The following is a 12,591-nucleotide window of genomic DNA, read 5'->3' as shown; positions in this document are numbered from 1 at the left end:
CTTTGGACTATTATTGAGATTTGTGGCATTTTAATTTAATTTAAATTCTTTTGTTTGTTTTATTTGTTGAAGTTATTGTCATTGTCACCGTTCCAAACCCATGGTAACTAGCGTTCAATCGATAAAATGTACGAGAAAAAACCGAATTTTGACCTTCGAATGTTTGATTCCAAATCACAGAACATCTCTCGATGTCCATTTAATTCGAAATCATTGTAAATTGCTGGGTGGAACCAACAAAAACAAAGTGATTCCCCGGTCCCGGCCGAAAAGCCTCATCACCGGACGTGTCGCTGTGGAATCGATGTAGGCAACTGTAACACAATTCCTGTCAGAGAGCATCAACAGCAGCATTTGGTCGTTCACAAAAGTTACGACCGGAAATGAAAAAAAGCAATAAAAGAGAATTTAAATATCGCCCCGTTTTATTTTCTGAAATACTAAGTCGCCTCTTCTTCTTTGGCATTTGCTTGGGTGGTTATGCTGCAATTGAGGTGCTCGGTATGTTTTCCGCTTTGTTTTTTTTTTGTTTTCTTTACCAACTTGGTTTCACAAAAGTAGGCTTTGGTCTATTGTGCTTTAATTAAAATGTGGGGAGAGTTATCGCGATCAGGCTCATTTCCATTCATTTTGCAAAGTTTGTCTGCCCATTGTGATACAGTGGTGTTGAGATGCATGAACGCATGCATTTTTATCGGAAATTCTAAGTGGATTAATTCGATTGTGGTGGGAGGTACTATGGTGCTAAAAACTATGCATATAATAGTTGGAAAATACATTTTATATTCATCGACTTTTTGTTGCGATAAAACTGAAGGAAAAATCAAAAGTCGCGACGTCAATAACAAAAAAACCGAAACTTAACTTTTCTCGAATTTTTAATAAGTAGAAAAGTATAACTTTTTCTGTTTTCAAAACATCGACTTCTTAATTCCAACTGAAAACTATTTTGGGGGAAAAATGAAATTTTTTTCCAAATAATAATAATATGAAATGTATGAAATGCGCTTTTTTATTTCTTTTACATCCAATTCGGCGCCTTTTTGGTGGCCTTCCACGTCCTTCATTTCTCATTATTTCGGAACCGTTGAAACCATCTTTTGCATGTTGCTTCTGGTAGAGCATGATCACCATACACACAAAAATTTTTTTTTTCTGGTTCAATCACGAAATTAATTGATCCAATTAAAAAATTAATTGAAGGTCAATTAAAAAATTAATTGATCCAATTAAAAATTTAATTGATACTATTAATGTTTGTGATTGATTTTTGCTTCAATTAAAACAAATTGTTGAATCAATAAAATTTTTAATTGAATATTTTTTAAAACCCCATTAAAATTTTAATTGGAAAAATTTTCGTGACATTTTTGTCTGTGTATGCCTCAACAAACATTCAATGAGAACAAATGCTCTCTATCGAGACATTTGTATCTTGAAGCTCACATAATACCGGTATACCTGTACAGAAAAAAAAATATCACCAACATATTCCCAATTAAAAAGTTGATTGAAGTTGAAAACTTTTTCAATTAAAAAAAATTAATTGATACTATTAACTTTTTAATCAAACTAGAAACATTAAGTCAATTAAGTCAGTTATTGAAAGTTTTTAAATATTCAATTAAAAAATTAATTAATACAATTAACTTTTTAATCAAACTCGGAAGAGTAGGACAGTTAAAAATTATCGATATATTTTTAAAATTTTTTTTTATAAAAATTTTTGAATCAAACTAGAAAGGATTAAAAATAGTTATAGGAAGTGATTGAAATATAGTATGGCGATTAAAAATAGTTTCGTTTTTAATTAAAAAAATTAATTGAATCTATTAAAAAATTAATTGAAATTTGCTAACGAAATCAATTAATTTTTTAATCAAGTATTTTTTTTTTTTGATGCTCAATTAAAACTGTGATTGGTACTATCATTTTCGTGATTGAAAACATTTCAATTAAAAAATTAATTGGATCAATTAATTTTATGATTGAATCTAATAATTTTTTTGTTTTGCGGATTTTAATATACTATGTGGCTCTGACCACATAGTATATTACATAATGATCTACATAAATATTGAAAGCATATAATATTATATTAATATTATAAATGTTATATTGGACACATAAATTTCTCAAGAAAATTACTTGGATCCAAAGATTTTGCCCTTCCCTTTAGGATTTTGGTATTGATTCCAAGCCAAAGATGCGATTTCTTTAAGATATATATTTTTTAAGTATCTTATATTAGGGTACAGATCTCAATCATCGAATTTTAATACAAAAGCTATTCATCTACGGACAAATGGCAGTTTCAAAATACAAATTTTGACATATACTAGTAAAAAGGGTGTTCTTAATTCAAAAAAAAAAAAAAAAAACTTTAAACCAAAGATTAAAATCCTACAAATAGGTCAGCATATATTTGAAGCGTTTTTATCTTGAATCTTTATCAGTTAATTTAAATTTGTAAGCGTTTTTATCTTAAATCTTTATCAGTTAATTTATAAGTATTTTTTAAAATGTATTTCTTTACTGAAAAAAAAATCCTTACTTCAAAGACCAACGACTTTAACAGAGGGACGCAAATTGCCAAAATATCGTAGATTTAATGAAACAAAGGTTATACAACTTCTTTTAATTAAAATGTCATTCTTTTAAAGAAGCTTGTCTTGAATATTGTGCAAATTGCGTTTACTAAAATTTAGGTTGTATAATCTCCAATATAGGGCCAATATTTAAGGATAAGGAAAATAAAATTTAGAAGCTAATTCGTAATAATAAATGTTCTTTTTTTTATAAATGTTTTCATTCTATTAAATTTTTGGCAGACAATTTGAAATTATAACTGCCGATGCTTCTATAACTAATTAATTTAAGCAACGCTTCGACCGCAACGTCGGTTATACTAAAACGCTGCGGTCATTGTGCGACATCTATACGGTTGGCATTTGTTTTCTTTGCAGAAGTTGCCAGTATATTTCGGACTCTTTTTCCCCCAAAATTCCCCATGTAAATTAGAATTCATCACCTATAAATTAGAATTCATTCCCTATACATTTTATGAAAAAATAAAGAAATAGGCTCTGCTATAGAATATCACTAAATATTTAATATTACAAAAATAAATAAAATAAAATGTATGTCATACCAGCTATGAGCTGCAATAAGGTCAGAATGTCCAAAGACAAAACCAGGATTGTGGTGGAAATGAAAATGGGAATTCGGGGGGAAAATACCCAATACTGGCAGCACTGAGTTCATGGGACAACCCGGTTTTTGTATATTTTGAACGCTTTATCAAACTATTTGTTTTGAGAAGGAAGAAGTGTTCAAAATTATACACTGACAAAACAGTGAACCCACCAGGAAGAAAACTTTTCATTATTTTTAGAAAATTTTGATTTTTTTTAGAAATTTTTAACTAAACAGTATTACAAGCGCCGGCATCACGCCGATATCACAAAAATAAGTAAATATTTTTCGACAAATTCAAGAAAGTTTATTAGACATAAATAATTTTTTTCATATTTTAAAGAAAATTTTGTAGTTTGAAGCCAAAAATTGGAGTTCAAAATTGCAAGAATGTCTTTAGTGACATACGAAGTTCATGATGGACGCTTTTGTAGTAAAATTTAGAAATTTGAAGAAATAATGAACTATTTTATGAGAAAAACGAATTTAGTAATTCTATATCCTTAATTTGTGTATAATTTTTCCCGTATTTTAGTTCATTTATGTTAACTAACGTACGCAAAACATTATTAGAGTAACCCCCATTTTCATGAAGCTCCGTTAGTGCTACGTTAGCTAACGAACTTTTAAACCGTGATATCTACATATCTGTCATCTTGCGTATATATTTCATATGCCAGTTAGAAACTTAACTGCTGAAAATTTTTCAGTTAAAGTTAACCGGAGAAAATATATTTACATTTTTCTTTCTGTTAACTGACAGTTAAAGCCTAACGGAGCTACATGAAAATGGCCGTAAATGAAACTTTCTCCAAATATAATAAGTTCATGAACTAAAATATAGTTAAATTGGCTTTAGTGAAATAGTGAGTTCACTTTTTTTTGAGTGTAGTATCGGACGCATTATTTTGATTTTTGGTTAAGGCACCGGTCACAATCGTAATTTTATAGGGTTTCGGGAATTTATGCGTCTGGTCTAAACATTCACATTCACATAGTTTTCTCAAAAAGATCTAATGAGTAACAAAGAGAAACTGCTCTCATAATTCAATGAGAATGAGAATACGCAACATGAAAAGCAGCGATTTAATGACCACTGTGCAATATACCTTTGGTATGGGAACATTTACGGGTATTTATCACAAAAAAGGTGGTTTGTTTTGGTGTTGTGTAAATAGGCATTTTACTCATGTAAAGTGGTCTTAGTCACACATACGGACACGAACACGAACACGCATTCACATTTACATCTGCACAAATGAATGGACCTACGAATAACAGGCGGACTTTTTGTAGCGAGTACTCGTATTTTGCTTTTATTGGATTTTGTTTTTATTAAGTTAAGAGGCCAACATTCCGTACCGTATGTCTCAATAATGATGATGACGGGGTGGGGGGCTTTGGTGTTGGCAACCGTCAATTTTTTTCATTCGTCCGTCCGTTCGCCCATTCGTATGATTTAAGTGGTGAAGTGTGTTCTGTAGTGAGAAAACAATAACTTTTAATAAGTTTCTGTTATTGGTTCATTAGGGAATCATGCCCTCTCATATAGTCAACTACCTAAGTTGGTGAAGAAGTGGTTCAAATTGCTACTAGTTCCTGTAGTGGTGGTACTCATTTCCTAGTTTGTCCGTTATAGAATAGAATATTTGCAATAACTCCTTAACCGAAGGATAACTATGCAAATGCATGAGAACTCTTCCTGTGGCATGTATGCAATGATGAAGAGATGATGATCGGGCATGCTGGCAAATTCCATCCCCTTGGTCTGTATGTCTTAATGCTTCATATGCAGCCATAAATTATTTAATTTAGTGTGATGTCATTATTAAAATTTTTGTTTTGTTTTACTTTTTGTGTTCTGCCCAGCTCCTGGTACTTTGCACTCCATATAATTAACCAGGAAGGACGGACACATGGCCACATTAAGATACAACAGAGACATTCGTAGAAATACATAGGAGGAAAAGGACGGTCAAAGGGCAGGCAACAACATGAACATGGGTGCCCCTGCTTTGCATGTGGTCATGGAGTAGAGAATTAACAAAAGAAGCCCACAAATTAAAGTCGGTCAAATGAATGTCCATGGGCTCTGCAAATGGAATGGGTCGAGAGCGCGAGCAGGCAGCACAAAACCGAAGGCGACATTCACACATTCACTTACATATGTTGAGGACATAAATTACATTCATTCTTAATTACTTACAGTAGTGACAATTTAAATAGGACATGTGCGAATCCATTTCACATGCTCTCCATAATGTGGACCGCATAAACGTTGTCTCGTTGCTTCTCTGATGTGAGAATCACCTCTATTGTTGTGTTGTCATTGTTCGTCAAATCGCTTAAATCAAGCCATCCAAGCAATCTGCAATCTCTTAATGGATATTGTAAAATGATGAATGCATGTTTGTGCTTGATGACCAACAATCTGTGAGGTATGTTCGTTCCTGACCTCATTATTGTGAAGTGGTCCCCGTAAATCCTGCAACAGCCCATGATTTTACGATTTCTGAGTTTGAAGACAATAAATTGTATTAATTGCTTTGGAAAATCGCCTTTAAGTGTATATTATCATTTTTTTAGTCTGTTGACATTGGGAGCAACAGCGATATACGAGTATATAGGTCATAAAGTTAATTCTTGAAAATTATTCCATATCTATTGGAATCAGATCATGCTCATATTCCCATTCCATAAATTCAGTTAATGATTAGAAAATTTAGCAATTTTTTTAGCAATCTCAACGAAGCTATATTGTGTAGAATACTTTCACTTTAGATAATTGGACAAAATTTGACTCTTCCATTCGAAGATCACAGACATAGTTGGAAGCGAATAATTCAATACAAGCACATACATATGGAGAACAGCATATTATTTGGCAATACAATTAAATTCTTCATCACCATGACATTGATTTGTAATTAAAATTCAAAATGTACTACTTCTATTGATTGATTCACATCTGCGTACCATATGCATGACATTATCTTTGCCATTTAAAATATTTATTTTTTGTTTGAGAGAAAGAGAGAGAGAGAAAAAAAAACCAAGCAAAATTCAAATTTTGGTTTTAATTTCTTATCGCACTGCATCTAAATGAGAAGACAATTACGATAGAGAACATTGAAATAAATTTGCATTTTATGGCAACAAACGTTCAAGGTCATCACTAATCAACAAATCCGTTGTCTTATTTATAAATACCAATGATTTAATTCACACTTTTTGTTGTTAGTGGGGGACTACTATTCTATCTAAGGTCAAGTTCTATAGAATTCATCCAAGATTATTTCATAACAATTAGGCAAGATTTGATGGACTATCACTTTCTCTCTCTGTTTCTTTACATATTTTTTTATGAGCAGTTGATGAAATAGGGACTCGATATTTTTTTGTTATTTATTTGTAATTCATTAAAAACCAATGAAGTGAATTAAAATGAAATTATGGATACAAAATTGTGAATTAATAAATAAATAACGATTGTAGGATGTGGATGAAAGTTGTTTCTCAAAATTTTCTATGGGAAAATTTGGACAATTGAGTGAGGAGACTAAGTGAGCCGGAAATAGCAGATTGCTACTATGATCTTACATACAGTTGGGAGCCACCGTGGTGCAATGGTTAGCATGCCCGCCTTGCATACACAAGGTCGTGGGTTCGATTCCTGCTTCGACCGAACACCAAAAAGTTTTTCAGCGGTGGATTATCCCACCTCAGTAATGCTGGTGACATTTCTGTGGTTTCGCTGCAATGTGGAACGCCGTTCGGACTCGGCTATAAAAAGGAGGTCCCTTGTCATTGAGCTTAACATGGAATCGGGCAGCACTCAGTGATAAGAGAGAAGTTCACCAAATGTGGTATCACAATGGACTGAATAGTCTAAGTGAGCCTGATACATCGGGCTGCCACCTAACCTAACCTACATACAGTTTCAAGATAGGGATTAATTAAAATCAAAAAGTCGATTCTTAGACCTTTAAAAAATGGAAAAGATGAATTTATGATTTTACCATTATTGTAAAGATGAGTTTGGAAATACAAGAGAACGAAACTGTGGAGTGCAACTGCGTCAGTACGTGGCAGTAATGAGGAAAGATTTGTCGGCGTATCTTTCAAATATCATACGGTTTGCGTCGGTTCTGTTCTGGGGCTAATCACGGTATATCGAATTCATAATCGTATCGAAAAAATTGTCGATACGATTAAAAGTTTGGATCACGGCATTCGATCGAAATTTCTAGCATTGTCAACAGCAAAAAACGAACCAGAACAAAATGAAATGACAAAATTAAGTTAGCGGCACAAAATAGAATGTAAAAACACATATTTTTGAAGATTTCAAATTAAAAAGTAAATTGTATTGAATTATATCTTATGGACCCATATATCTTTTTACATTCCTCCGAATTCCTTCCTAGTTGAAGGATGAGATGAATATAAAACAAGTATATACGGCCAGGCCGAATCTTATGTACCCTCAACCATGGATTGCATAGAAACTTGTACTAGAGACTGTCATCCAATATCAAATCACTCGGGTGGCGGTAACACTTGCCGAAGGCAAGGTATCTTAAAACTTCTTAACACGGTCTTCTCAATTGTAAGTTAGTCCATACGGGTAATAAAATGTTGACAAAATTTTCTATAGAAATAAAATCTTGACAAAATTTTGTATAGTAATACAATTTTGACAAAATTTTCTATAGAAATAAAATTTTGGCAAAATTTTCTATAGAAATAAAATTTTGACAAAATTTTCTATAGAAATAAAATTTTGACAAAATTTTCTATAGAAATAAAATTTTGACAAAATTTTCTATAGAAATAAAATTTTGACAAAATTTTCTATAGAAATAAAATTTTGACAAAATTTTCTATAGAAATAAAATTGTAACAAAATTTTCTATAGAAATAAAATTTTCTATAGAAAGAAAATCTTGACAAATTTTTGTATAGTAATAAAATTTTGAAAAAAAATTTTCTATAGAAATAAAATTTTGACAACATTTTCTATAGAAATAAAATTTTGACAAAATTTTCTATAGAAATAAAATTTTGACAAAATTTTCTATAGAACTAAAATTTTGACAAAATTATCTATAGAAATAAAATTTTGGTAGATTATTTTTGGGGATCGGCTATATATAACTATAGACCGATATGGACCAATTTTGGCATGGTTGTTAGCGGCCATATACTAGCGCAATGTACCAAATTTCAACCGGGTCGGATGAATTTTGCTCCTCCAATAGCTCCGGAGGTCAAATCTGGGGATCGGTTTAAATGGGGGTTATATATAATTAAGACCGGTATGGACCAATTTTTGCATGATTTTAGACCATATACTAACACCACGTACTAAATTTCAACCGGATCGGGTGAATTTTGCTCTTCCAAGGGGGTCCGGAGGTCAAATCTGTGGATCGGTTTATATGGGGGCTGTATATAATTATGGACCGATGTGGACCAATTTTTGCATGTTTGTTAAAGACCATATACTAGCACCATATGCCAAATTTCAGCCGGATCGGATGAAATTTGCTTCTCTTAGAGGCTCCGCAAGCCAAATCTGGGGATCTGTTTTTTATGGGGGCTATATATAATTATGAACCGATTTGGACCAATTTTTGCATGGTTGTGGGAGATCATATACTAACACCCTGTACCAAATTTCAACCGGATCGGATAAATTTTCCTCCTCCAAAAGGCTCCGCAAGCCAAATCTGGGGATCGGTTTATATGGGGGCTATACGTAAAAGTGGTCCGATATGACCCATTTTCAATACCATCTGACCTACATCAATAACAACTACTTGTGCCAAGTTTCAAGTCGATAGCTTGTTTCGTTCGGAAGTTAGCGTGATTTCAACAGACGGACGGACGGACATGCTTAGATCAACTCAGAATTTCACCACGACCAAGAATATATATACTTTATGGGGTCTTAGAGCAATATTTCGATGTGTTACAAACGCAATGACAAAGTTAATATAATAAAATAATATCGTATGGTGGAGGGTATAATAATTCGGCGACAAATAAGGAATAAAAGTGCGCATTGTTATTGGTGTAAGTACATGGGTTTGAAATGGTGTGCACTGTTAGAAAGTCACCTTTGGAGGCTCAATGGACGGCTGATGAAGGAGGCGTTCAAATGGAAAATATTTTTTGATGGCATGTCAACGTCAATTCAATCGCTTTACAATTGTCTGCCGTCTTAAAACTTTTTGCCAGTGGAAACTTTCTCATTCACTATTCTTACAAGGAGGTCCAGAAGTGTTATGTTACGTACGGAATGGTATGGTAATTGGTTGATCACAATCTCTTGGATATCGATCACTTTATATATGGTTCTTTACCAAGCTAGGATGCTCGCTCCCGAACTCGTCTATGACCAATTTTTGTTTAACTTTTATTGGAGTTGCATTAGTCCTAAATATTCAAAATATGTTCATTATATGTAAATTTACTACAAATTACCAACAATTCGAACTAAAACTATTATATTTATTATTCCTATATGGTGAAAACAATGTAAAAAACAAGTGAAAAATGTTTTACGATTGCAATTTACCAATCGAAAAAATTGTCGATCAAAAAAAAAAAATCGATATCGACTCCCGTGATCCGAAAAATTTAGATTTCGATCAAAAGTTCTCGATATCGAATGCCGTGATTAGCCCCCTGTGCCGGCTTTACGAAACGTAAGGAAAATGGGATTTAGAACCTACTTTGAAATAATAAAAGTTCTTTTTTATAAATATTTTCATTCTATTAAATGTTTAGGATTTGTAATATTTAGGCAAGATGACAAATATGTCCATAGTACGATTTAAAAGTTCGTTAGTTAATGTATGTATGTAATGTTCCGTTATCTTTAAGAGTATATAAGGTTTATGATCCACGAACTCATTCACTTATAAGATTCTATTAGAGCAAAGCTTATTTACTAGTTTTCCAATTTTTTTAATTATTGTTCATCTTAATTTATTTTACAGTGCCCACAAATTGTACATTTCCCGCCCGCTGGGAGGGCTCATGGTTCCTATCGGGCTATCAACAATCCATACACATTAAAGGTTCCCAATTTAGCTATCGTGGCCGATGTGCAGCCTCGGATGGTAACAAATATTTAATAGTTGACGAGTAAGTAATGGCTGCATATTTTTTGAAATTTCTCTTCATCCTTATTCTATGAACAATATTACTCCCCCCACAAAATAAAATATTTTATCAAAAATTTCGCATTATTAAATTTTGACAACTAAGGACAAACGAGAATATGACTAACCCCACCAAAGAAAAAAAAAGACAAAACTAATTCTACTAATACAAAAATTTTATTTCGACAAGATATTCAATTTTTTTGTTCTTGATTGATACACTCGGAAGGAAATGATTGGAATTTTAGTCTTGAATTTAATTTACAATTTCCCCACAAACCTCCCATAAAGCCCCATTTAGATTAAGTATTTACTATATCACAGCTATTATTAGAACTTGAGCTTTATAATTTCTTCCCTCTTTACCTTTGAGTTCATATTTCTTTTTACTGTTGGCCTTTATCCTCTTATTAAACACACACATTCTAAGTCCATAGCAACACAAAAAAAAAAAATGAAAACAAAAAATCCATTTTAAAAATGGATATTTTTTTAGTATTGCTGCATATACGAATCACACTTTTTATAAATAATCAAATTTTTATATTTTTTTACATAAACTCCCCTATCCCCTCTCTATAAGATAAGTGAATGATATCAAATATGCAAATGTTTTTTTAAAATTTAAAAGTATAAAACCAAATGTAGAAAAAAAAACAATCCTGAAAATTCATAATGAAAATATCATCTACGAAGTAATCTTGAAAATCTATTCGAAGCAGAGTATAGTGAGACAAAAAACGAAAACGAAATAAACAAAAATCATTCAAGAGTTGAACATTAAACAATACTTCAAATGCTTTGCCCTCGCTCTTCTCTGGTCATCATAGTCCTGGATGGAGCGAGAGCATAAAAAGGATATGAACAAAACGAATCGACTCGACTCGAATGGAAATGAAATGAGGTAAGCAAATCCCACCAGTACAGTAGATGTGAATTTTCGGAAACTTCGAAGCAGAGTGGAGCATTGCAAGCCCCAGTTACCAACGCCACTACAAGGTGTAATGAATTGAAATGGACACGGAATTCTCCAGGGTACTATTCCACATAACAAAGTGGAAGAACTGCGACATGAAAAAAAAAAACACACACACAGACACAACAACAACGCAAAACTCTCAAGGAAGTGAGAAAAAACGAAACTCATTTGGGTTTTTATTTGTTATGGCGTTTGTTCGTTCGTTCTTCCGCATGTAATGTTGCAACCTTCCTTGACATGTTTTCCATTTCTTCAATAGGCAGGAGGAGCCAACTCCTGCTGGCCCATCTAGAATGGTGGCAAAGGATCGACATCAATACCACCAATACTTAACCAAAAATAAACCAAAAAATAACAACATAAACTCCATAGAATTTCATATCAATATTAGGGTATATCGTTCAACTACAAAATAGTAATTAGAAAATTTTCCATGAAGATAACTAAGCCATATATCAACAGTTTTGATTTTTTAATATTAATTTGTATAAATTTTATGATTACATTTATTACTGTTCCCAATGAAACTTTAAAATTAATAATGTACAACTGAATTAAATAATAATTTCTTAAAATTGTATAAATCATTGATACAAATATAAGTATAAACTCAATTTTTGGTCACATTTCTACAGTCCACAAATATTATTACTTTTTTTCATAAAATAGGATTTATTAAATTTTCATATATTTATTTATATTTCATTTCAATAGAAACATTAAATATTTGGCTAAAATTTTTAAAAATGTTTGAAATATGTATTACATTGCCATCTATATTCCTACTGTCACCATCTACTAAGCAGTAAAAATTTTGGATTTCATTATAATTATAAAGAGTTTTGTGTAAAAAATACTAACAAAAATTAAAACTCAAATTGCATATATCATTAATGAATCTTTTTGACATTTGTAAAATGAACCGCAGTCTTATCTAGATTCCTAATGTGCCTATCTACTATTGTTTATTATGACCACAAAACAATTAATTCTTGGATAAAGTTCAGGAAATGTATTGAAGTGGATACAAATAATTTATTTAATTATAAAATTAGTTTGTTGAACGAACATTCTTGAATCCTATTGTCCTTTACTACTATTATTTAGTTTGATCATTAAAGACTACAAAATCTATAATATTAGTAATGGGGGATCTATATATTTTTTTTTAAATTATCTGTAATTCGAACGAAATTATTTTGTGATTATTAACGATATACCCTACTATTGCTGCAAGAACATATT

At 31.8% G+C, this 12,591-nt stretch overlaps 1 protein-coding gene across 3 annotated transcripts in view; it reads left to right on the top strand.

The window, feature by feature from the left end:
• Positions 1-12,591, top strand: part of aus (argus) — a 137,618-nt gene that overhangs the window by 50,822 nt on the left and 74,205 nt on the right. For all 3 annotated transcript variants that reach the window (XM_075296766.1, XM_075296758.1, XM_075296750.1), the window contains exon 3: positions 10,203-10,350. In XM_075296766.1, coding sequence (XP_075152881.1) covers positions 10,203-10,350 — 148 coding nt within the window. The remainder of the gene's footprint in view (positions 1-10,202; positions 10,351-12,591) is intronic.

This window comes from Haematobia irritans, chromosome 1 (assembly GCF_050003625.1).
Source record: "Haematobia irritans isolate KBUSLIRL chromosome 1, ASM5000362v1, whole genome shotgun sequence".
Taxonomy (NCBI): Eukaryota; Metazoa; Arthropoda; class Insecta; order Diptera; family Muscidae; genus Haematobia; species Haematobia irritans.
Note: the sequence above shows the minus strand (reverse complement) of the source record. Positions and strands in the feature narration are given on the sequence as shown.